Genomic DNA, 27,741 nt, shown 5'->3' on the forward strand with positions numbered 1-27,741 from the left:
TTGCTGCAGGAGGAACTGGTGCACTTCACAATATAGATGGCATCATGAGGCTGGAAAATTATGTGGATATATTGAAGCAATATCTCAAGACAAGCTTGGTCGCAAATGGGGTCTTCCAAATGGACAATGACCCCAAGCATACATCCAAAGTTGTGACAAAATGGCTTAAGGACAACAAAGTCTAGGTATTGGAGTGGCCATCACAAAGCCCATCACCTCAATCCTATAGAAATATTTTGGGCAGAACTGAAATGGCGTCTGTGACCAAGGAGGCCTACAAACCTGACTCAGTTACACCAGCTCTGTCAGGAGGAAGGGGCCAAAATTCATGGGTCAAAATTCACCAGACCTTTTGTTGGAAGCTCCCCACGAGCTTCCAACAAAAAGGCTACCTGAAATGTTTGACCCAAGTTAAACAATTTAAAGGCAATGCTACCAAATTCCAAATGAGTGTATGTAAACTTCTGACCCACTGGGAATGTGATGAAAGAAATAAAATCTGAAATAAATCATTATCTCTACTATTATTCTGACATTTCACATTCTTAAAATAAAGTGGTGATCCTAACTGATCTAAGACAGATAACTTTCACTAGAATTAAATGTCAGGAATTATAAAAACTGAGTTTAAATGGATTTGGCTAAGGTGTATGTAAACATCCGACTTCAACTATATACACAAGGCAAAAAGCGAATTGCTTTGCCACAATATTTGCAGTATTAGTTTAGTTTTGGAATATTTTTTATTCTGTCCAGGCTTCCTTCTTCTCACTCTGTCAATTAGGTTAGTATTGTGGAGTAATTACAATGTTGTTGATCCATCCTCAGTTTTCTCCTACACTTTATAACTGTTTAAAAGTCACCATTGGCCTCATGGTGAAATCCCTGAGCAGTTTCCTTCCTCTCTGGCAATTGAGTGAGGAAGGATATCTGTATCTGGTACACCATCCAACCTGTAATTAATCATCACCATCCAACGTCTGTTAGTTATTTTTACCCGTTTACCAAAGGTACTGGAAATCCTCTGCTTTTTGTGGTTGAATCGGTGTTTGCAATTCACTGCTCGACTGAGGGACCTTACAAATAACTGTATGTGTGGGGTACAGAGATGAGGTAGTCATTCAAAAATCATGTTAAACCCTATAATTGCACACAGAGTGTGTATTCCTGACAGCTGTCACTGTCATTGTACTAATTCTCTCACTGTTCTCTCCCGTCTTCACAATGACACAAAGGTGTCAACCGTTGTGTGTGTTTCTGTGTTCTAACATGAGGTGGCTGCCATACACAAGGGATTATGGCACACACACACACACACACACACACACACACACACACACACACACACACACACACACACACACACACACACACACACACACACACACACACACACACACACACACACACACACACACACACACACACACAAAGTTACTTCACAGACAAAGCCTCTTTGCTCAGTTCCCCTCCCTCCTGGAAGGCCTAGTGTCTCTTAGCACCATTGAATTGTCCCCTCTGGGGCTGTTGTGACATAATTACTATATCAGACCCTCTGTGTAATTCCTGCTTTTCTGCTCCTGTCTTTCCCTCCCCCTGTATCCTCTATGTCTCCCCTCTGTCTCCTCTATGAATCCCCTCTGTCTCCTCTATGAATCCCCTCTGTCTCCTCTATGTCTACTCTTTGTCTCCACTACAGTGAACACTAAACGTATTGGCACAGTGACAAAAGTTTGGTTATTTAGTCTCTGTATGAGAGTACTTTACAATAGTAGACTTAAATAGCAGACTGTCAGCTTTGATTTTAGGGTATTTTCATCTATATCAGGTAAACCATTTTAGAAATTACAGCACAGGAAAAATCCTATGGAAACACTTGGTTCAGTTTGCTTTCCACCAGACATCACGAGATGAGTTCAACTTTCAGCAGGACAATAACCTAAAACACAAGGCCAAATCTACACTGGAGTTGCTTACCAAGAAGACAGTGAATCTCCCTGAGTGGCCGAGTTACAGTTTTGACTTAAATCTACTTGAAAATCTATGGCAAAATCTGAAAATGGTTGTCTAGCAATTATCAACAACCAATTTGACTGAGCTGAAAGAATTTTGAAAAAAATAGTGAAATATTTATGTATTTAATTTTCAATAAATTAGCAAAAATATCTAAAAACATGTTTTCACTTTGTCATTGTGGGGTAATGTGTATGGATGTGTGAGATAAAAATATATCTATTTAATCAATTTTGAATTCAGACTGTAACATAACAAAATGTGGAATAAGTCAAGGGGTATGAATATTTTATGAGATCACAGCAGGTAGATGTGAAGCATAAAAATACTTTTAAGTACTACGTCAGTAGTTTTTTGGGGTATCTGTACTTCACTATTTACATTTTTGACTACTTTTACTTTTACTCCACTCCATTCCTAAAGAAATAAATGTACTTTTTACTCCTTAAATTTTCCCTGACACACAAAAGTACTCGTTACATTTAGAATGCTCAAGCAGGACAAAATGTTGGCATCTATCAAAATAACACTTTGTCATCCCTACTGCCTCTGATCTGGCAGACTCACGAAACACAACTACTGTGTTTGGAAATTATGTCTGAGTGTTGGAGTGTGCACCTTTATGTCCTTAATTGAAAAAGAATACAAAAATAGTGTCGTCTAGTTTGCTTAATATAAGGAATTTGATGTGTAGCATTTACTTTTACTTTGTACTTTTACTCAAGTATGACAATTTTGTACTTTTTCTACCACTGCACTTAAGGACATTTAAAACCAGATACTTTTAGACTTTTACTGAAGTAGTATTTTACTGGGTAACTTTCACTTTTACTTGACTCATTTTCTGTTAAGGTATCTTTACTTTTACTCAAGTACGATTTAGTTCTTTTTCCACCACTTCCTGTATCTAGGTTGGAGACCGTGTTCAGTCGGAGTTGATCAATCTGTGTTTTCAGTTCATTGGTTATTAGACCAATATTTAAGTTATCAACAGCTGTGGCACTGTAGGTCATTGCCATTTTAAAGATATACTGTAAGATTAACACTTGTTTGGTTGATAAATACTGTGTAATAGAGCTGTGAAATACACCTCTTAATAAAAGTGAAGGAATAACTTTTGGGTTACCGTGAATACCATTCGCCAGATCATAGTTTATCTGAATTTTTTGATGAATTATACGGTACAAAAAATAAAACATATTTTGGGTAGAAAGAATAGGGAGGCAAAATGAGATTGCCTTCCCAAAATCAATTTGACTTTTGATTCCTATAACAAGATGTAACACTACATGAAGTGTCTCCTTTTGGGCCACTAATGGAGAGGAGCATTGCAATTTGGGAGAAAGTAATAGCTCCGAGTTCTCAGCCTCTATACTCCCCTGAGATTCATGAAATCAAGTGTGCACGTGTAAAGATCGGTCGATAGATTTGAATGACAGAAACACATTTGGCTCTTTAGCTCTGTGTTGGTGAAGTGAGACTGCATGTGATATTATCTGAATAGCAGTCTGTCTATGCAGGATCGAGTGTCAGTCTGTGCAATGTGTAAGTGCAGACCATGAATCAGGTACTACGGAGGGTTTGGCCAACATGGTAACAAGAAGACTTGTTGGCTCCATCATCGAATAGGTGTCAAAAGGCTCAAGGATGTCGCATATATAACCAGTCATGTCAGATATGGGTTGGAGCTAAACTGGCCAAACTCTCCATGTATAGTATGATTGCCTTTCAGTGAAAATATGGTGTGTCAATTATAGCTAATTATGTCAGGTGTTGGTTGAAGCCAAGTTGGCCACACTGTCCATCTATACGATTGCCTTTTTAGTGCAAATATGGCGTCTGTAACTAATCACGTAAAGGTTCGTTCCGAACCAGGTTGGTCAAACTCTTTGGTGCAAACATGGCGTCCATCAAACTCAGCTTTGGACACTGTGACCCACCTGTCTGCGCAGATCCCTGGTCTTCTTGGTCATCTTGTCGATGGCAGAGTTCAGTGGGTCTCCTTTCTCTTTCCTGCCAGTCTGTAGAGAGAGAGAGAGGGGAACAGAGAGACACAGTGTTACCTCAGGGTTACCTCAGTGTTACCTGTGTAACGTTACTAATTCATCATCACACACACAACTGCTCACATCACAAAGTGCATTATGCTTGTAACACACTACAGGAGGGAATGGGAGCACCAAGGTTTGTACTGCAGTTAAAAGGGAGGAGAGGAAGGGAATAGTTCCTGGAATACTCTCTGCCTCCGGTTTCTTATACAGTAAGTGCCTTTTGGATGTTCAAGACGTAAGAGAAAGCAGCAGGGTTGGATAAAAGAAGAGCGTGAGGGTACTACAATACACACAGATTGAGAAGGAGAGTACAGAGCAAATTAGATGGCGTGGTGACCGACATCAGACGAAGACGACTTGCATGGGAGCAACTATGGAGCCCTTTCTGAGAAATTCCATCAAGCATGAAACCAAGTTAACAGGCGGAGTACTGTAGGCTTTGGAGGTACACAAGCAATTGTAACCAGGTGGGTTTCTGTACATGCTAACTAGGCCACTTGGACTGGGTTGGTAACACCCGCCGTACACTACAAACGGCAGCTTTAATCCAGCTTCTATCTCAAGGGTTTTTAGAGCTCAACAAATGACGCCAAATGTTGTTAGTGAATGTGTGACTAAAAATAATATATTATAGCTTCTTTCTCAAGGGCCTTTAGCTGTTACTGAATAAAACCCTATTATGTTAGCGAGTAAGCGACTAGAAAGACAAAACAGAGAGAGAGAGGGGGGTCAAAATGAGGCCTTGTGTTGTTGGAGAACAATTAGGAGTTTCTGTGGTGTTAGCGGCAGCTAGGCTGCTGGCCCTTCCTTCTGCCCCCTCTTCCCCCAGGCCCACTCAGACAGTCCACAGCTGGTTACAGGTGGTGTCACCTCACGCTAAATGACAATAACATCTATCCCTCTCTCTCTTCCTCCCTCTCCCTGACTTTCACTGTCTCTGTCTCTGTCTCTGTCTCTCTCTCTCTCCCTGACTTTCTCTCTCTCTCTCTCTCTCTCTCTCTCTCTCTCTCTCTCTCTCTCTCAGAAAATAGAACAATCAAGTGGTGGCCATTAAATATTGATGGCAGACTAAAGGCGAGCGATGTTCCATTTCAAGGGACACAGTGCTGCAGCAACGTGGGTGAGATTCCATCTATTGTCTCAGGGATCGGCGAATAGGAGGAGGGGGTTGCAAAGAGGGGGCACGCAACAGGCAGCGTTCCCTAGGGGGCCTGGGGAAAGGACTTGGGCGGTTGGCTGGTTGGCGGTTGGATGCATTGTCATCCCTCAAGCCGTGAACAGTTAATAAGTATAAAACAGATTGCCTATCAAATATATAAAATCCATTACCGCCTGATGGAATCAAAGGAGAATCACTGCCAGAGAGAAGGATAAACGGTCCCACCCAAAAATATTCATTGTTTATGGGCGATGGCGAGCGTAAATAATGCTGAAGCTGAGACAATGATATTCCAAAGCATTCTGGTAATGACTTTAGTACATTCCCTTTCATTTTCGCAGTGACCCCTTTGGAGCGTATGGGGTCCCATTTGGAGGCCTATGATGATGGAAGGGGAGATAACCTTTGCGTAGGGGACTTCCATTAAATAGGGCATAAAGATGCTATCCTTAATGTTGTGTTAGGAATTTGTTTTGGAGGGCTCAATAGGGCGATGAGGCGGCGTGATTCCTACAGTCCGGGGTTAGATGTCAGGGGTTAGGCATCGCCCACAGCTACGCTTCTTAACCTCGGGAGGGATGGATGGAGAGGAGAAGAGAGTGGGAGGGGGGAATAAAGACGACAAGAAAGGGAGAGGAAGAGAACGAGCGATAAATAAATGGCAAAAATTGTGCTGAGCGAATGCAAGAAAGAGCGGAGACAAACAGATGCTAAAAAGAGAGCAAGGGGAGCGATACATTGGGCATACAGTATGTAGGGGACTTCAATAGAATCCTTGGGGATGTAAGAAGGTGGGTTTAAACAAACACCCTTTAACAAACACTGTTAGCTACATTCAACATGAATTCCGTTCCAACCAGGTGCCATCTGCTGGCTAGACTGACGGCTCGGTTCATTGGCCAATACCTTAGTTAGCGAGCCCATCAAAGTTAGCTAGCCCATCAAAGTTAGCGAGCCCATCAAAGTTAGCGAGTCCATCAAAGTTAGCGAGCCCATCAAAGTTAGCTAGCCCATCAAAGTTAGCGAGCCCATCAAAGTTAGCGAGCCCATCAAAGTTAGCGAGCCCATCAAAGTTAGCGAGCCCATCAAAGTTAGCGAGCCCATCAAAGTTAGCGAGCCCATCAAAGTTAGCTAGCCCATCAAAGTTAGCGAGCCCATCAAAGTTAGCGAGCCCATCAAAGTTAGCGAGCCCATCAAAGTAAGCGAGCCCATCAAAGTAAGCGAGCCCATCAAAGTAAGCGAGCCCATCAAAGTTAGCGAGCCCATCAAAGTAAGCGAGCCCATCAAAGTTAGCGAGCCCATCAAAGTTAGCGAGCCCATCAAAGTTAGCGAGCCCATCAAAGTTAGCGAGCCCATCAAAGTTAGCGAGCCCATCAAAGTAAGCGAGACCATCAAAGTTAGCGAGCCCATCAAAGTTAGCGAGCCCATCAAAGATCCCAATCAACAGATTGTACAGAGACGCCGACGATACTCTGCAATAGCAGAGAATACGACATTAATTGCCTGGTTGCCATAGCAACCCCATTCCAATTCTGTCCTACAGTGGAGTGTGTTAACATCATTATCTTGGTGGGAAGAGAGAGCAACCTAACATCTACAGATGAAGGAGCTTAATTTGATCACTCTTTTGTTGCCCAGCAGGAAACGCAAACTTGTAGCATATTCGAGATTTACAAATTTACTTGCCCTAATGATACATCTCTCAACCCCTAGAAAATTAATTAGAATCCACATAATAATACACATTTCCTCTTGCTGCAGGATTATTTTCATGCTATGGCAAACTGGCTCAAATTAAGATCCTACATCTGTACACGCTCTCCCCTCCTAGCCTATCAAAGAAGCAGAATAATAATATTATGGAGGGTAGTGTAGATACTGGACATGCCAATGAGTGGTAAGGATGACCATTTACATGAACGGTTAGACATGTTTTGGATGTGAACACCATATCCTCATTATGTCACTATGGGAGAGTTTCGCATGTCTGGTCCACTCTATTACAGAGCCATTACAATACTACATCCACTCCCTTATACAACGCTAGATACGGGAGATAATGGTACATATGTAGGCCTGTAATATGGGGAACGTCACATTGAGGGCTATAAGGGTCACCATTATCTCCCGTATCTAGCATTGTATAACGGAGTGGATGTAGTATTGGCTAGATATCCCACTTCAGTCTTGTCGGAGTGTTCATTATTTGCTTTTCAATATGGTATCTGGTGCTGCTGTACAGCTAAATTGATTGAACATTGAAAGGTCCCAAATGACACCCTATTCCCTATGTAGTGCAATACTTTTGATCAGGGCCCTCTCTCCGTTGACTGAACTGCAGATGTCTTAATTAAAGGAGATGTTGTGCTCGGGAGGATGTATGTGTCGTGTTACCATTATCCTTATGATACTGAAAGCAGAAAAGAACACTCAACGTCATCTATCGTCTATTTGTCTATTTTGTGCCCCAATCAGAATTCAGATCAGACCTCTCCAACTCCCTTCAATTCATTATTTCATTCTTCTGGTTCATTTTTTTTTTTTTGTCGTTCTACGTGCGTGGTGCCTCAAGGTTAACGTTTTCTATCACTCTCAATGTGTTTGTCACCACCAGGGCTATAAACATTATTGTTTCCCATTAGTCCTGAAATTGTTTCCCATCAAACAAGACAAAAAAAAAATTGCGAGAGGGGAATGCCCCCAGCAGATCGCTCTAAACGGCGATGGGCCCCCTCTTTAAAACCGCGCCTCCACCGCCCGAGAGCACTCTCGGGCCAATCATAGCAATTTAAACGGTGTCCAGGCCCTTCGGTTCCCATCTGCCTGTCCACAGGGTCTTGTTTGGGTCCCTGGGAGAAGTAGGCACCGGCGAGGGAGTAGGCACGACCCAAGGGTTATACACTCCAAAATACCTATTACAGAGCAGGAACAACTTCCTGTCCAATAAAACAATCAATCAGAGACCTCTATTTTGAGACATGTAACAATGGAGTGATAACCTACTGTAAGTGACAGCCACAAGGGTTTGGCAAGACAGCACAAACACATCTAGGATCAGGTTAATGGAGTGGACTGTTCTTCCAGAATGTTCTTACCTTATCATGAGGGGCTATTCAAGTGACCCTCTTGTCCTATTTATTTTTATTACTGTTACTTTTTTTTCCGAAATATTGTCTGGTCTGGTTCAAGAGGAGTGAGATCTTGCCTAACACACTTAGCATGTGGTTTTATGGGGAGACTCTCTTATGGAGTACTTCAACTGGCACTTGAATAGGTCACTCTTGTAAAAGAGATGTGATCTCAATGAGAATAACCCATATAAATGAAGAACGCAAACACTGCTCTCCAAAATTCGGACTATTTGTACGTTTTATAAATATTGCCTGGCCTTGGGTATTGTTCCGTTCAAGACGATTGAGATCGATGACAGCCCATGGTAAATACACGTCTTTGTGTACAGCGAGGCAGTGAGTGTCAATGACTGAATGGGAACACTACACAGTGTCTACATCCCTAGGTCTTATATGGGGTCAAAGGTTAGGTCTAAAAGTTCTGGTCTCTGAAAGACATGAGGGAAAAAAAAGGTCCATTGAAATAGATATGATTCCTCCCATTCATTTCATGTATTGCTGTTTTGCCCTTGGACCAAGGCCACTGCAACTAGAGGATACATGGATTTTCCCCCATATAGATGTTGAGCAGCATTAGGAAGTCATCATTTGACACACACACACACACACACACACACACACACACACACACACACACACACACACACACACACACACACACACACACACTCCTCAGCCTCGGTCCTAATGGTAATAGAGCATGATGCACCAAACAGTGAGGAGAAAACCTCAGTCTCATAATCTGGATGGATAGGCCAGGGCTGCAAGCCCATATTTAACTAGGCAATGGGGAATGCAACAAAAGGCAAACCCACCTAGATTAAAGTGTGTGTGCGTGTTTTAAATAGTTCTTCAGCTCTTAAGATTCCTTGGAGAACTCTTGCCCGATAAAGAACCTTTCAATTAACCAAATGAGTCCCACTGTAATGCAGGTACATTTTCGACTTCTAACCCCTTTTAAACATGTTTTTGAGCTCCAGACTTCTGGGTTGTACCAGTGGATTTGTCTATTTCCATCGGTCTGTGATTACGGTGGCTGAGCGAGAATGGTGTTTGTGAGCTAGAGTGGTGTTTGTGAGCTAGAGCGGTGTTTGTGAGCTAGAGAGGTGTTTGTGAGCTAGAGAGATGTTTGTGAGCTAGAGAGGTGTTTGTGAGCTAGAGAGGTGTTTGTGAGCTAGAGAGATGTTTGTGAGCTAGAGAGATGTTTGTGAGCTAGAGAGGTGTTTGTGAGCCAAGGGGGATCCCGAAGGGTTCCAGGGCCTGGTCATTTTACAAAAACGTCTACGAAAAGCTGAGACTCTCACAAACACACACATTTTGCTCCATGACTCAGTTACACCAGCTACATCAGGAGGAAGGGGCCAAAATTCACCCAACTTATTGTGGGGAACTTGTGGGAGGCTACAGGAAATGTTTGACCCAAGTTCTCTACAATTATTCTGACATTTCACATTCTTAAATTAAAGTGGTGATCCTAACTGACCTAAAACACAACATTTTTACTAGGGTTAAATGTCAGGAATTGTGAAAAACTGAGTTTAAATGTATTTGGCTAAGGTGTAAGTAGGTATGTCATTTTAGGCGAAAAAATGTGTTTGTGAGGTGTAAATTCCACACAGGTCCTATCCACATTTTGTTTCAAAGTATATTTGTTTAAGACTACCAAGAAACACTCTATGTGACCCTGATTTAACCCACTGCAGTAATTATTAGTAACCAGAATTGAACCAAAACCATGCACATCATTATCATATTTCCCAACATACTCTATTGCAGGTAGATTTGTTTAATTGTTTGTTTCAATCTATATTTTCTTCACTGATTGGTTAATTAATTCATATTTTGCAACTCAAATACATACAAATACATATATTTTGCAACTAACATACATTTTTCTAAACTATTCCAATCTGTTACTTGGACTTATTGCACCCACTACTGAAATGGTTGTTCCAGTTTAGATGTTTAAGGTAGTCACATATCTTAGTATTCCCAACAACTGTGGCTGTCATTTTCAATGCAGATTGCAGGTGAATAAAAATTCAAAATGTTGTACATCCCCACTCTATGGATTCCAATAGGAATTACACATCACTTTGCAAGCCAGCATAATGTGATTTGCAGGCCTGATGTGGCCTGTAAATAGAGCCTTGCATGAGCATTCATTTTAAGCCTGAGCCCTACCCATGCCTGCGACGTTCAGGCCCTACCCTAACCAGGCCCAATTGCTTCTGCAAAATGTAACCTGAAATCTGCCCAAAACCTGAAATCTGATGAAAATCCTCTGTTAGTAAATCTATTAGCTGCTCCTCTCTGTCTGTCACTCCCTCCCTGTGCGTAGCTCGCTCTGCATGCGCTCTGCTCATAGCAATCTAAGTCTGCGAGTATCCATAGCAACGGCACCGCTTGGGCTGCTCTGCTCAATGAAGAGACGAGAGAGCAGTTAGTTGATAAAACTCAAGGAACATGATTATTTTCTGTGAAATAATCTCTCCTATTTAATATACATTGAAGCCCTTCTGACACCATGTAATGATCTTAGACATAATGACTGTACTGCGCAGCAGAGCGAATGCAAATTGTGATACCTGAACCCTGTCCGTAGCCCTAGTTACAGTGCCTTGCGAAAGTATTCGGCCCCCTTGAACTTTGCGACCTTTTTCCACATTTCAGGCTTCAAACATAAAGATATAAAACTGTCTTTTTTTTGTGAAGAATCAACAACAAGTGGGACACAATCATGAAGTGGAACGACATTTATTGGATATTTCAAACTTTTTTAACAAATTAAAAACTGAAAAATTGGGCGTGCAAAATTATTCAGCCCCTTTACTTTCAGTGCAGCAAACTCTCTCCAGAAGTTCAGTGAGGATCTCTGAATGATCCAATGTTGACCTAAATGACTAATGATGATAAATACAATCCACCTGTGTGTAATCAAGTCTCCGTATAAATGCACCTGCACTGTGATAGTCTCAGAGGTCCGTTAAAAGCGCAGAGAGCATCATGAAGAACAAGGAACACACCAGGCAGGTCCGAGATACTGTTGTGAAGAAGTTTAAAGCCGGATTTGGATACAAAAATATTTCCCAAGCTTTAAACATCCCAAGGAGCACTGTGCAAGCGATAATATTGAAATGGAAGGAGTATCAGACCACTGCAAATCTACCAAGACCTGGCCGTCCCTCTAAACTTTCAGCTCATACAAGGAGAAGACTGATCAGAGATGCAGCCAAGAGGCCCATGATCACTCTGGATGAACTGCAGAGATCTACAGCTGAGGTGGGAGACTCTGTCCATAGGACAACAATCAGTCGTATATTGCACAAATCTGGCCTTTATGGAAGAGTGGCAAGAAGAAAGCCATTTCTTAAAGATATCCATAAAAAGTGTTGTTTAAAGTTTGCCACAAGCCACCTGGGAGACACACCAAACATGTGGAAGAAGGTGCTCTGATCAGATGAAACCAAAATGGAACTTTTTGGCAACAATGCAAAACGTTATGTTTGGCGTAAAAGCAACACAGCTCATCACCCTGAACACACCATCCCCACTGTCAAACATGGTGGTGGCAGCATCATGGTTTGGGCCTGCTTTTCTTCAGCAGGGACAGGGAAGATGGTTAAAATTGATGGGAAGATGGATGGAGCCAAATACAGGACCATTCTGGAAGAAAACCTGATGGAGTCTGCAAAATACCTGAGACTGGGACGGAGATTTGTCTTCCAACAAGACAATGATCCAAAACATAAAGCAAAATCTACAATGGAATGGTTCAAAAATAAACATATCCAGGTGTTAGAATGGCCAAGTCAAAGTCCAGACCTGAATCCAATCGAGAATCTGTGGAAAGAACTGAAAACTGCTGTTCACAAATGCTCTCCATCCTACCTCACTGAGCTCGAGCTGTTTTGCAAGGAGGAATGGGAAAAAAATGTCAGTCTCTCGATGTGCAAAACTGATAGAGACATACCCCAAGCGACTTACAGCTGTAATCGCAGCAAAAGGTGGCGCTACAAAGTATTAACTTAAGGGGGCTGAATAATTTTGCACGCCCAATTTTTCAGTTTTTGATTTGTTAAAAAAGTTTGAAATATCCAATAAATGTCGTTCCACTTCATGATTGTGTCCCACTTGTTGTTGATTCTTCACAAAAAAATACAGTTTTATATCTTTATGTTTGAAGCCTGAAATGTGGAAAAAGGTCGCAAAGTTCAAGGGGGCCGAATACTTTCGCAAGGCACTGTATTGATGAAAAACAGGCCCTACCCGGCCCTAACCCCATGTGTAATGTCAGGGCCTGTCAAATATGAGTTTCAGGCCACTGTATTAAAACTTGGCCCTCAAAAGAATGCCTTATGAAAAAGGTTCTGTATTGTCTTAAATAATTATATTTGAATGACAACATATTCACGTACAATCTCACTTGGTGAAGGCCACAGGACTGAGAACTACTGAATGCAACAACCATGTCTTCGTCACTAGCAAACACAGTCATGGGTGGCTCTGGTAACGAAAAAATTAACTCGACAGGCACCCTGGGAAATATTCAAATAAGGCTTAAAACCCTACAGCAGGGCAATTCAACTCCGGTCCTGGAGGGCTGAACCCTTTCCGGTTTTGTGCATGTGCATGTGCGTGCGTATCACGCACACGCACACGCACACACAGAAGCCAGTATCGCAGAGGAGAGGACATGACAACATTAGTCATCCAGGCTGCCTGGAGAGCCACATGCTAATGTGTCATTTAAGCACTGTAGGGAGGCAGAGGATTAAGAGATCTTGCCACCCAAAGTAAAAAGAGAGCAGAATCAGAGGATGTTCAGAATGGGAGAGCTTCTCATCTAGACTCCTGTGACTTAAAGGGGCATTCTGCGATTCAAACGACGACAAAGAGTCAATAGCTGTATGGTTATTCATTTCAAAGTCCAAAAACATAGATGTTCCAATTCTAGATTTGACTGTTAAACAAGACTCGTATGTCTTCTATGAGTTCCCCATGAGAAGAATGGGATCATCAATGACAAATAGACAGAGAGGAGACACTCATAAACCATTGTGTTGTGTTGCATTGTCATAATACACATCATGGCGGAAGATTGGACTATCAATGTCATTACTTTGTATTCAAAGTCAAAACCCTCGTCCGTGCTTTTGTGTTTTTTTTTTCTTCCGAGAATTGATAATCGCCCTGGCCTAGTTGCCAGCTAGAGCTCTTCCAAATCTGCATTACGTAGATTATGAAACGGTGAAACACAGCGGCCTGAATTCTAACCGGGGAGGAAAAACCCATCATCACAGTAAACCTGTTATAGCAGGCTCGCTCTGGCTCCTAGTAGAATGCTGGATAAAGCCAGTCAAATGGCACCCTATTCCCTTTATAGTGCACCACTTTGGACCAGGGCCCATGGGGAATAGAGTTTCATTTGGGGGCGCACAACCTTTCCCCAAAACCCCACTAAATACCTCAGAGCTGAATGTATCTTATAGTGCATTACTTGTGTATCTGCATTTCATGTCTAGTTATGTCAATACATTGTTCCATAGACACGGGTGCAAACGGTTATTACCATCATTGCGATGCATAATCATAAGCTTGTAGTATCCAATTTGAAGTTATCCCCTTCATATTGATGGTAGTTAAGTCAAATCAATGCATTGTGCCATATACTCTAGTACTAACTGTTATTACCACCATTACAATGTACATTATAGTCTTCGTAATTGCTATAATTATATAAATCTAGTTATGGCACGTCAATACATAGTGGTATTGGTGGTATAACTAGCTACTATTAAATATTACTATCATTCACATGATTACAATGTATATCATCAGACATCTATTCGCCATGGAGAATGTATTGCTCATAATAAAATGCTAAATAGAAGTGTTTTGCAGTCACAACGTCATCCCAATGTTGTCAAAACGTCACCTAAATGTTAGCCTCCGACGATGAATCATAGGTTACAGTGGTTGAATCATATGCCTCCTGCTCCCCATGGCCAGGTCACAGCTGTGGTCTGTCGGGTGTGTGTGTGTGTGTGTGTGTGTGTGTGTGTGTGTGTCTATGTGCCCACCCTAACTGTGCCCACACACCTTCCACACAGGTCCATTATCCACCTTGACAACACAATAGGGAACAGCAACCAACAACCGTCCATTCATCTATCACTATTCATCCATCCAACCATCCTACACACAAGGCATCATGTGTGTATTTCACGACACAGACCACATCATGGAGTATGCTTGTTGGGGTTTTGTGGTTTCACTTCAATCCCCAAAAGTGTTGTCAATGGCCCCCATTCACAGACCGTAAGGGTCTCCCATCTGCTCATTGTTTCCCCGATTCATTCTCTAAGGGGACTCTTTCCCTTCATTCATTTTCCATGGTTCTGGGTGGCATCGTGGTGATAAGCTCATACCGCTCATAGGTACCGCGGCGGTTGGATAATGGAAGCGGTAATGGCCAAGTGACTCCAGCTTACCCAGGAGACTGACTGGCTGGTGGATGGTAGAAACAGCTCTCGATGTGCAACAGCTGGGACCAACATGCTGTTCCTTCTCCTCTCGCTCAGTCCCCGCTCCAATCACTCATGTACTGTAGTGCACTCAGCGCAAATTGCTTTGCTGTGCACCCTTCCCTCCTCCCCTCCCCACTCGCTACCCACTAATAGTGGAATAAGACATGCAATTCTCGGGCCGAGGCAGACAGAACATTATTTGGATATCTAGTGCCATGTGAGAGCGGGAGAGGGGAAAGAGAATGAGGGGGGAGAATAGAGGAGGAGATGATGAAGGGATCTGCGTTCAAGAAGGGGGCACGGTGGAGGCAGACAGCCAAAGAGAGAGAGAGAGAGAGAGAGAGAGAGAGGCAGAGCAGAGAGAGAGAAAGAGAGAACGATAGAGGTATAGAAAGAGAGAATTGACAGATATCCTGTATATTGAAGAGAGAGAGAGAGCGAGAGAGAGAGAGAGAGAGAGAGATAATAAGATGGTCAGACAACAAAAGAAGAGAGGGGGAGAGCTATTTTTTGTTGGTTCGGCACAAAGCACACGTCTCATTCTCTCAAGATCAATGTGTTAAATGATATCCATTCCGGCTCCTTGTCAATTCAATTAAGGCCCAATGCAAGGAACAATTACTGTCCAGGTTGGTCACACTGACTCCAGGCTTAGAGAAAGAGGAGAGAGAGAGAGTGAGGGGAGATAGAGAGAGAGAGAGAGAGAGAGAGAGAGAGAGAGAGAGAGAGAGAGAGAGAGAGAGAGAGAGAGAGAGAGAGAGAGAGAGAGAGGGAGAAACCACATTGGGTTAACAGTAGATAATGGTTTAGCCGGATCCTCATTAAGATAAGTTGAGCTGCTCTATAGCAGTGTGTGGTGTGTGTGTGTGTGTGTGTGTGTGTGTGTGTGTGTGTGTGTGTGTGTGTGTGTGTATTGGTGGTTCCAGGGGTGTGCAGCAACCATTTGACTTGTTCTCATTAAGCTTAAAGAGCCACAGCGAAACTGCGACCATCAACCTGGTTTGATTACATGATAGCAGGACAATAAACCAGCCTCTTTTTTTGTGTAGAATGCAGTGAGATGAGATAATATGATTATGTTGTGTTTCATCCTGGAATTAACAATTAGATTAACTAGCAGAAAATTAGGTCTTTCAAACTCAAAATCTTTCTAACTCAGTTTTTCTGATTAGGTCTAGACATTTATTCATCAGTGGTGGAAAAGGTACTCAATTGTCATACTTGAGTAAAAGTTAAGATACCTTAATAGAAAATGACTCAAGTAAAAGTGAAAGTCACCCGGTAAAATACTAATTGAGTAAAAGGCTAAAAGTATTTGGTTTTAAATATTCTTAAGTATCAAAAGTAAATGGAATTGCTAAAATGTACTTAAGTATCAAAAGTAAAAGTATTAAGCAAACCAGACTGCACATTTTTTTTTGGACTGATAGCCAGAGGCACACTACAACACTGAGGCATAATTTACCATCAAAGCATGTGTGTTTAGTGAGTCCGCTAGATCAGAGGCAGTAGGGAAGACCAGAGATGTTCTCTTGATAAGTGTGCGAATTGGACCATTTTCTTTAGGAATGTGGTGAACAAAAAAGTTAAAGTTGCCAAAAATATAAATAGTAATGTCAAGTACAGATACCCCCCATAACTACTTAAGGAGTAATTTAAAGTATTTTTACTTAAGTACTTTACACCACTGATATTCATCAATGGCAACCATTGGTTAAGCTTGCTAAAGGTGCAGTGGAATTACATAACCAAGTAGGCCCATAAAACTCTCTGGAGACAAGACACAATAAACGTGTGTGGGGGGTCATAGGTCAGATAGGAAGACTCACCCTTAACCTTTGTCCGACACTGAATACAGACAACTTCTGCACCCCCCCCCCCCCCCCCCCACACACACACACACACATGCACTCATGGTCATTCGTGTGGTTTCCGCTTCACTACATTGCAAAAGCATATGCATTGGCTCACCGGGTTTGTCTCAGTGTCTGCTTCTCACATGGCCAGTACTGGTATCACATAGCCGTGTTGTTTTTAAATGGGTTCTCCTGCCATTCTGGTTCAGTGTGTAGAGTAGCTCCCATAGCTGTGTGTCTGAGGAGGAGCAAGAGAGTGCCTTCTGGCAAAAAGTCTCTCATGTCTAACGGCCTTTTTGCATATTCTTGCTATTACACACACACACACACACACACACACACACACACACACACACACAGACACAGACGCACACGCACACACACACAGGCACACAGGCACACACACACAGGCACACACACACACACACACACACACACACAGACACAGGCACACACACAGGCACACACAGGCACACACACTTTGGAGCTGCTCTGTGCTGTATGATGCTATTATTGTCTGTGGTCAAGGGACAAGCAATGGACAAATAAAAGAGTGGGAATCCTAAGCTAATCATAAGCTATATACAGTACATGAACAGAATACGTGGCTTCATGTACATGTGTGATGAGCACAATGGTCAGACATATGCTATTTTGGATTTTGCAACCGGTGATTTCTGTAAAAGCTGGGAGTTTTGGAAAACCTGGGAATTCTGGAAAACCTGGGAATTCTGGAAAACCTGGGAGTTCTGGAAAACCTGGGAGTTCTGGAAAACCTGGGAATTCTGGAAAACTTGGGAATTCTGGAAAACCTGGGAATTCTGGAAAAGTTACTGGAATATTGCAACCCTAGTATGCACGCACCACATGTAGGATGTTCCTCGAGGAAGACAGTTTTATGTCTTTATGTTTGAAACCTGAAATGTGGCAAAAGTTTGCAAGGTTCAAGGGGGCCGAATACTTTCGCAAGGCACTGTATAGCCACCATATAGCCTCAAAATCTATAATTGATGTATATCATGGATGGTCAGTCATTGCATCCATAGCTCTGTCTATGAATTTGAGAGTGGCTACATTTCTCCAGCCCCATCCCTCAGCTTTTTACCAAACTAGGGGCGGGGGGGGGGGGACACACACTTTGTTAGTGTTTCTACTGCCGATTACAGCTTTAAATGATGTGTCCTTATTTGATGAGTCGTTCCTGAAACACACAAAATCCTTCACTGAGCAGACATTATGTAACACAATGTAAAGGTTTAAAAAGTAGAAGGCGAAAGAGGGAAGGAGAGGAGAGGGGGAAACAAAGAGATAATACTAAGTGTGTTGGACTGAGCGCCAAGGTCTGTAGTACAGAGGGAGGAAGGGGGTGAGGGCTGGCTATCAGGCCAACACAAAACCCCTCCGATTCCTGCTGCAGGAGAGGCAGCGAGACTAGAGCACCGGCGCTGCCTGCAGCCTGCCTGCTCTGAATGGCAAGTGGCTCGGGAGAGAAGGAGGGAGGGAGAGAAGGAGGGAGAGAAGGAAGGAGAGTGGGTTAGAAACCAGAGAGGTGTGAGAGAGAGAGAGAGAGAGAGAGAGAGAGAGAGAGAGAGAGGGGGGTGACACTCCTCTCATCAGTGAGGGAGAGAGAGAGAGAGAGGAAAAACAAGGGAGGGAGGGAAGAAAAAAAGAGGGAGGGAGATATAGAGGGGGAAAGTCCGGACATCACTGACGCACACTGTTCCACCGAAGGGCCAGTAGGCCCTATTTATCAAGCACAACGAGGGGCTATTTCTGTCTCTCCGGTGTGGAGGGGGGTGGGGCGGGGGGTCAGTAGCATCAGCACCGCGTGACCGCAAAGAGCAGACAAACACAGACATAAAGAGGAGGAAAAACAACAGGCGGTTCTCATGAACACATTGTGATTAGTAACAAGAAGCAGCAGCACGAATCATGTATGTCTCCCTCCCATTAACACCTTCTTTATTTTCCCTACAGCACCAAAGTGTCTGAATCTCAGTAAACAGTGCTGCTAAGCTGTGTGTGTGTGCGTATGTGTGTGTGTGTGTGTGTGTGTGTGTGTGTGTGTGTGTGTGTGTGTGTTTGCGATAGACAAATAAATAGAGTGTGTACGTGCATGTATGTGTGCGTGTGTTATATTGCGAGCGTGTGCATGTGCGTTTGCGTGCTCGTGCTCGTGCACGTTTGAGTGTGTATGATTTCACATCTGTGTGTCTGCCCAGAGCTTGCTAAGAAACGTGCAGTTTTCCCTGTGAAAACCCTGCATCGCTGACTGTGGACCTGTGGAGGGTGAGTGGGATGCAGACCAGATAGACATCCACTTCTGCAGCACCAGTCAGACACAGACCAGACCTGGGCAGTGAGAAAGTTACAGATGCACAAATAGCACGCTCCCCACAAAAATGCTAACCTCCCATGCAATTGTAATGGTGAGAGGTTAGCATATCTTTGGGGTTATGATATTTGTGTGTCTGTAACTTTCTCACTCCTCATTATTCACAATTCATTCAGGATCATCCGTAATCATGGTCGCATCCACATTAATGTAGAAGTGTTTAAAAACATATTATATTCTTATTGACAATACAAATTACTACAAAATTACACAATACATTATTTACCATTAATTTATATTGGGCACAAAATAATCTGAAAGACAACCAAAACAAACCGTTTGTAGAGTAACACGTTTGATGCAGTCATTGCGTGCTATAAATATGGGACCAACTACTTCACTTTTTACTGCTTTAATACACATACTGTATAAGTGAATTTGTCACAATACTTTTGGCCCCCTAAAATGGCAGGAGACTATGAACAAAAAGTGCTGTATTTTCTGTTCACCTGATATGGATGAAAATTCCCTCAAATTAAAAGCTGACAGTCTGCACTTTAACCTCCTAGTTGGATCATTGTTCAGATTTAAGGACCGCACTTTTGGAGTATAGAGGCAAAAGAAGAACAAATGCTTCACGGTTGTGCACTACTTCTGACCAGACCCCTACGTGAGCCCTGGTCAAAAGCAGTGCACTATAGAATAGGCTGCCCTGGTCAAAAGCAGTGCACTATAGAATAGGCTGCCCTGGTCAAATGCAGTGCACTATAGAATAGGCTGCCCTGGTCAAAAGCAGTGCACTATAGAATCGGCTGCCCTGGTCAAAAGCAGTGCACTATAGAATAGGCTGCCCTGGTCAAAAGCAGTGCACTATAGAATAGGCTGCCCTGGTCAAAAGCAGTGCACTATAGAATAGGCTGCCCTGGTCAAAAGCAGTGCACTATAGAATAGCTTGCCCTGGTCAAAAGCAGTGCACTATAGAATAGGCTGCCCTGGTCAAAAGCAGTGCACTATAGAATAGGTTGCCCTGGTCAAAAGCAGTGCACTATAGAATAGGTTGCCCTGGTCAAAAGCAGTGCACTATAGAATAGGCTGCCCTGGTCAAAAGCAGTGCACTATAGAATCGGCTGCCCTGGTCAAAAGCAAGGCACTATAGAATAGGCTGCCCTGGTCAAAAGCAGTGCACTATAGAATAGGCTGCCCTGGTCAAAAGCAGTGCACTATAGAATAGGCTGCCCTGGTCAAAAGCAGTGCACTATAGAATAGCTTGCCCTGGTCAAAAGCAGTGCACTATAGAATAGGCTGCCCTGGTCAAAAGCAGTGCACTATAGAATAGGCTGCCCTGGTCAAAAGCAGTGCACTATAGAATCGGCTGCCCTGGTCAAAAGCAAGGCACTATAGAATAGGCTGCCCTGGTCAAAAGCAAGGCACTATAGAATAGGCTGCCCTGGTCAAAAGCAAGGCACTATAGAATAGGCTGCCCTGGTCAAAAGCAGTGCACTATAGAATAGGCTGCCCTGGTCAATCCGTTTAAGGAACTGTTCTCAATCCTGGGCGATGTAATCCCATTCCATCCTCGTATGTTTCCTTTCATTTATTAGTTCATTTCATTTCCCACCGCTCAGTGATGGATCAGCTAGAGGGATCTGCCGTCGCGTTTAGGGCGGCGAGGGATTTCCATGCGCTTCGGCGATGGCCCCAGGGCACCTGGGAGATATCGTGGCGGTGAGTCAGACAAAAATCACCGTCAGGAAGGGGCCACTCCATTAGTCTCGGGCCCATACATGACCCCCAAGAGTGGGGAGCTGAGCTGAGGGGCTAGGCTATATCTTTCAGCACATCCAAATAGAAACGAGGAACTGAATGTGGTTCTTAACCCTCTCAGGTGCACCACTGCAGATACAAATTTGTGGTAGCGCACACACACACACACACACACACACACACACACCACTTAACTGCTGTGGGTCAGGAGGGCGTATGTCTGTAACCCTACTCACCCCAATCCCACTCACTTCCGCTCTCCATGGCTGTGCCTGTTGACACATTGCTCACTGTCTCCCTGCCCGCCTCCCCACCTCCCCACAGGTCGAGTCATGGTGACCCCCAGTCTAAGTGATACTGCACTTAGGCCACAGCCAGGATTAGAACTCAGCAAATTGGCACCGGCTGGAGCCCTGGAAGGGGCATTATCCCACTACCACACTTTTCTGCCTGTTTCTAATTTTTCTCCATACATTTTAGCTGTCTTTCGCAATCCACTTCTCACCAAGTGGAAATGTTTTTCTGGGCCCCGTTTGGTTCATTTTTTGCTCGGTGCCTGTGCAAGCTACGATCAGATTGGTGCACTGTGATTTTGCGTAACTACTCTGGAGGTTGTCTCGGTGCATGTTTGAACACACACACCCCACACAAACACGCACCACACACACACCCTCTGGGTGTGTCAAACAGCGGATGAACATGTGATTTGCTAAAAGGTTCAACCTTCTATTTACATGGAACTCACAGAGGGCAACTAGTGCTACCATGCCGTTCCCCTCTCAAAAGGCCTCACATGGACTGGGAAATATTCTGATGTTGTAAAATGGGGATATTGACTTGCTCAACGTGTGTGAACGTCAGGTGGAGTGTCTGTTGTGTAAGGTAAGAGAGACGAGAGGTGAGAATCTCTTTCTTCCCTTTTGTGTTCTTTTTATTTGAAATCCTTTCAAAGAGGTATCTCTGTCAGTGGTGTCTATTCATGGAGGCCAAGGGAAGCCAAGCTTCCCCCAAAAATGTACCAGGAAAAAAATATTTTACGAATTTTTCTTTGATTCACACAACCAAAAGTATGTGGACACCTGCTCATTGAACATCTCATTCTAAAATCATGGGCATTAATATGGAGTTCTGGAAAGGCTTTGCACTAGATGTTGGAACATTGCTGTGGGGACTTGCTTCCATTCAGCCACAAGAGCATTAGTGAGGTCAGGCACTGATGTTAGGCCTGGCAATGATTATAAGGGCGATTCTGATCCAGCCATAAATTCATACATTGTGCCCCCTGGCCTGAGAGGATGGAAAGCTCAACATGTAGCTAGATGTAGAAGGTTAATGTTAACTAGGCAGGCTCATCGTTGCCCCATGAAAGGAAGTTAGGCTACTGAGCAAGCATTTTAGCCAGATAGCCTAGGACAACAAAAATAAAAGTGTGTACTGTATGACAGAGTGATAGACCGTTTCGTCAACAAGAAAGAGAGGAGGATGGCATTGGTGTTTCTCTACAAGTAAGGTGAATCAACATGTTTTTTCTACCAGTGTGCATGCACACGCACACACACACACACACACGTACACATAGAAATCAGCACCATGGACAGCCATGTCATATTTACCTTACGTTGATTGGATTCAATTGTTTGCGGTGTCTTTTAGTTATCACTGTGTTAGACTAAGCAGAGGGGATTTGATGATGTTGAAATAGTGCTGGAATAGTGGAAGCAGCACCTGTTTAGCGACTAGCGGTAACTCTTCGTGGTTCTAAAAGAATAGTTGTTTAGTAGTAGTGTGGGAAACATTACCTTGCTTGACCATGCTGTAGGTCTGGTACATGCAATATGCTTTGTGGACTTCACCGGACTGGTTGCAATATTTTTTTTCTCTCGCTTGGATTCCCCAGTGGTTTTCCCCACTCGCTGTTACTGCCCTCTGTTAACAACACAATGATGTATGATGTATTTATTTTTTTTAAACAGTCTTCGGCTGCAGACAGAAAACAATCCAGCCTTGAAAATTGAGAGACAACATCTCGGATTCTGAGGAAAGTCGATAAAAGCCTGCATCACACTTTCTCCTTTAACAACCTTCACTCAAAGTCTATTGTAGGAATCATCAAACGTGTTATATCTTAACTATTAGCCTTCAAACCAACCTTTCACAAAGTACCGTTTTAACAAAAAAATAATATAATAAATATTGTGTAATCTAAAAAGGACTACACTTTCCTCCATAAAATAGACATAACAGTAGCGCTACAAACATGTCTACAAATCTTTCTCGGTGATAAATCCCCTTATAACCTTGAAAACAGCGTTACGCTATTACTGTATCACGCTGATGTAGATACACTGTCTGAGGATGATGAGATCATCAGCAGGTCCCATGTTGGCCTGGCCAGCAGCACCAGCTGCTACAGCCTGGAAAACAGCTGGAGAAGGGAGGCCTCCGACCAGCATGGCAGAGCCCTTTGAGGAACCTACTGGGAAGTAGTCAGGATTGCCCCAGGGATTCCTCCTGTGCCCGCTACACTTCATGAGGGTCTGACAGGGTCAGGCCTCCACTCTGGAAGATACAGTGTTAATTATCCGGGGCACCTCTCAGAGGAAATGGAAGGAGTGAGAGTGAGAGACTGATAGGGTTGAGGCTCCGCTGAGACGTATTGTTGTAGCTAGTATGTTATTAGCAAATGTTGGCGCTAATACCAACTAACACCTTCATAGACACTACATTACTGCTTACAATATTGCTGACGTGACAGCTGAAGCTACGCTATGCTTCACCGCTAACACAATGGCTAACTTTCAAAAAATGATCAAATCAAATCAAAGTGTATTTGTCAAGTGCGCCGAGTACAACAGGTTTAGTAGACCTTACAGTGAAATGCTTACTTACAGGCTCTAACCAATAACGCAAAAAAAAGTGTTAGGTGAACAATAGGTAAGTAAAGAAATAAAACAACAGTAAAAAAACAGGCTATATACAGTAGCGAGTGGTGATATTGCTAATATTGCAGCAAAGACAGAAAGATAGTGAGAAAGAGAAAAAAAGGCAGGCAGAGCTAATGCTAATTTGGTTGCTAACCAAAAGTCGAGAAGGGGTCAAGGCTCCTCTCAGATGGGCTGTAAGGGCTCTGCCGCGTTCACTCCTGCAGTCCAAGAGTAAACACCCAATAATTGACATTGACCGGCCTCTAAATGGTAGAGGAGGACACTTAATTATGAATATTAAACAGGGCCGACGGTAAACAGCAATAAGGAAAATGACGTGCGAAAAATAGGCTCCACTTGTCATTGTTCGGCACGTCAACGAAAGAGAGCGGGAAGCAGAAGAAGAGAAGAAGTCAGGGGGCTGAGGATTTATTTTGTCGTGTCTACGGGATTTACCTTCTGCCGATGGATGCCAAGTCAGACAGGCCCAAGGAAAGGAGTGTGGTTTACTCCACAAGATTTCAATGGACTATAATGGGGATTGTTCTATTTACTGAGTCTTTATGCACAATATGTCAGACTACAGCACTCGTACCTGGTGGCAAAACTGGTTGAACAATCCCAATGGGTTGCGGTTTTGTCCAGTTTTACTAACTGGGGATGCATTAAGTATGGTTAAGCATGGGAGTTTGTTCTTAACCATGTGACCAGAACGAGAAAAACTCTAGGACCTAGACTTTAATACAGTTTTTTTGGGACAATAACAAATCAATTTCAAGCTGTTTCTGAGGTGGTGTTGCCGCAATTACGGCGTCCCAAAACCTTCCGATCAGAAGCACTTTGTGGAGTTTGATTCATTCCTAATTATGACTCTGGAAATGCTGGGCTGGGTTCTTTGATAATGACACCCTCCATCATGTCAAATTGAAAATGCCACCATCGCTCGCAGGGGGTTTGATCCTCCATCCTCCGTAACTGTCCCTTTGTTACATCCACCCTTGCAACATGGTATTATCGCTACGCATCACATTATAAATATTTTACAAAAATATGTTTCGTGCTCAATCGGTAAAACCATACAGTCGACTCTTGACATTGACCCGAGCTCTTGACATTTTCTACGCTCAAAGTCCAGGAATTACCGTTATTCTTTTTCGTTTTGCCGTTACCTCCAAATAAGTACATATTATAACTCTAGAAGGACATTAGCATCCAGGCAACATGTCTAAAAAATGATCCACTACTGTAAAGGAAAGAGTTGATCAAACAGCTTATCAAATATAAACCAATATCGTGTAAACCAATGTATTATAGATACAGTGCCTTTGGAAAGTGTTCTTTTTCACATTTTGTTACGTACAGCCTTATTGTAAAATGTATTAAAACGTTTTTTCCCCTCCTCATCAATCTACACACAATACCCCATAACGACAAGGCAAAAACAGTTGTTTTTTTGGAAACTTTTGCTAATTTATAATAATAATAAAATGAAATATCACATTTACATAAGTATTCAGACCCTTTACTCAGTACTTGGTTGAAGCACCTTTGGCAGCGACTACAGCATTGAGTCTTCTTAGGTATGACGCTACAAGCTTGGCACACCTGTATTTGGGGAGTTTCTCCCATCCTTCTCTGCAGATCCTCTCAAGCTCTGTCAGGTTGGATGGGGAGCGTTACTGCACAGCTATTTTCAGGTCTCTCCCGAGATGTTCGATTGGGTTCAAGTCCAAGCTCTGGCTGGGCCACTCAAGAACATTCAGAGACTTGTCCAGAAGCCACCCCTGCTTAGGGTCATTGTCCTTTTGGAAGGAGAACCTTCGCCCCAGTCTGAGGTTCTGAGCGCTATGGAGCAGGTTTTCATCAAGGATTTCTCTGTACTTTTCTTCGTTTATCTTTGCCTCCCAGTCCCTGCCGCTGAAAAACATCCCCACAGCATGATGCTGCAACCACTATGCATCACTGTAGCGATGGTGCCAGGTTTCCTCTAGACGTGTCGCTTGGCATTCAGGCCAAAGAGTTCCTTTTGGCAAACACCAAGCAGGCTGTCATGTGCCTTTTACTGAGGAGTGGCTTCTGTCTGGCCACTGTACCATAAAGGACTGATTGGTGGACTGCTGTAGAGATGGTTGTCCTTTTGGAATGTTCTCCCATCTCCACAGAGGAACTATAGAGTTCTTTCAGAGTGACCATCGGGTTCTTTGTCAACTCCCTGACTAAAGCCCTTCCCCCCCGATTGTTCAGTTTGGCCTTGCGGCCAGCTCTAGGAAGAGTCTTGCTGTTTCCAAACTTCTTCCATTTAAGAATGATGGAGGGCACTGTGTTCTTGTGGACCTTCAATGCTGCATGAATGTTTTGGTACCCTTCCCCAGATGTGTGCCTCGATACAATCCTGTCTCGGAGCTCTACGGACAATTCCTTCGACCTCATGAATTGGTTTTTGCTGTGACATCTACTGTCAACTGTGGTACCTTATATAGACAGTTGTGATTTGAATTTACCACAGTTGGACTCAAGTCAAGTTGTAGAAACATCTCAAGGACGATCAATACAAACAGGATGCACCTGACCACAATTTCGAGTCTCATAGCAAAGGATCTGAGTACTTATGTAACAAGGGTATTTCTTTTTTCTATCTTAAATACATATGGTAAAATTTCTAAAAACTTGTTTTCACTTCATAATTATAGGGTACTGTGTGTATTTTTTATTGAATCCATTTTAGAATAAGGCTGTACCGTAACAACATGTGGAAAAAGTCAAGGATACTGAATATATGAATATTATAAAATTATCTAAATTAATACTCTCTCTCTCTAATAAGAATTTACAAATCAACACAAAGCACATAATTGACAAACATACAAGTGTTGAAGATCTGAATGGAAGATCTCTCTATCCACCACTCTCTCTCTGTCTTCTCCGACATATCTCAAGTGCCAGATGTCACCGGTTGGCTGCTGTCAGAATCATTTTATCAAGTGCCAATCACATTTTAGGTCTATACTCATCCCTCGAATTCCCCCTATGTAAAGTGACTGAAGCGGAAAATACTGCAATTTGAATCGGTTTCTTCCTCAACAGCAGCTATCATCAAACAACGCTCTTTTCCCCAGTGTCCCCCTTGATTTTCCATGACATGACGAGACTCTCGAATGAAGTGTGACACGGACTGAATGATTCATGGCGGGGGAAAAAAAACGTCAACAGAAACAACTTTTAAAAGACAAACAAAATGCCTTGACACCCAGAGGCAAACTACACCTCACACACTCAAGGCTTTTAACATGCACATAATGCAACGACTATTAAACAAACCAAAAGGGGTCAAGAAAGACAGCCCTTCCCCTTTTCCTGTGACCTTCACGCCAATTCCAAGAAAGAAAAAGAAAACACACAGGGATAAGAGTGTGACAAAAACGATTGCCTCAACTCGGTGAGAAACGACATCGTTGTGTCCGCAAACCCGATGCCGTGTGTCCTTAAACGTCATTGGCTGGCGCGTTAAGGGGGAGGTGTTAGCGGTCTGATTGACATTTCCATGGATTGGACATTTTCAGCCTATACTTTCAGCTGTACCTATACAAATATAATTCCCTCTGCCTTGTCTTGACAAACGAGCAAGTCGTTCTGATGATGAGTAACGTAGAAGCTAAACGCTCCTTCAACACCCTGCGTGTATTATCCAGCACCTGTTGGGAAGTGAACCCCAAAAACATCAACCATGACATAATAAATCCAATCCAATTTTATTGGCCACATACACATGGCTAGCAGATGTTAATGCCAGTGTAGCGATCTAGCTCCGGCCGTGCAGTGATATCTAACAGTTTCACAACAACTACCTTATACACACAATTGTAAAAGAATGAATAAGAATATGTACATATAAATATATGGATGAGCGATGGCTGAACGGCATAGGCAAGATGCCATAGATGGTATAGAGTAGAGTGTGAGATGAGTAATGTAGGGTAT

At 43.1% G+C, this 27,741-nt stretch overlaps 1 protein-coding gene across 1 annotated transcript in view; it reads right to left on the reverse strand.

Annotated features, from left to right (window-relative positions):
- LOC139418798 (catenin alpha-2-like) overlaps positions 1-27,741 on the reverse strand; it is a 628,002-nt gene that overhangs the window by 150,643 nt on the left and 449,618 nt on the right. Inside the window, exon 7 of the mRNA XM_071168509.1 lies at positions 3,954-4,034. Within this exon, the coding sequence (XP_071024610.1) occupies positions 3,954-4,034 (81 nt within the window). The remainder of the gene's footprint in view (positions 1-3,953; positions 4,035-27,741) is intronic.

Source organism: Oncorhynchus clarkii, chromosome 10 (genome assembly GCF_045791955.1).
Source record: "Oncorhynchus clarkii lewisi isolate Uvic-CL-2024 chromosome 10, UVic_Ocla_1.0, whole genome shotgun sequence".
NCBI classification, from domain to species: Eukaryota; Metazoa; Chordata; class Actinopteri; order Salmoniformes; family Salmonidae; genus Oncorhynchus; species Oncorhynchus clarkii.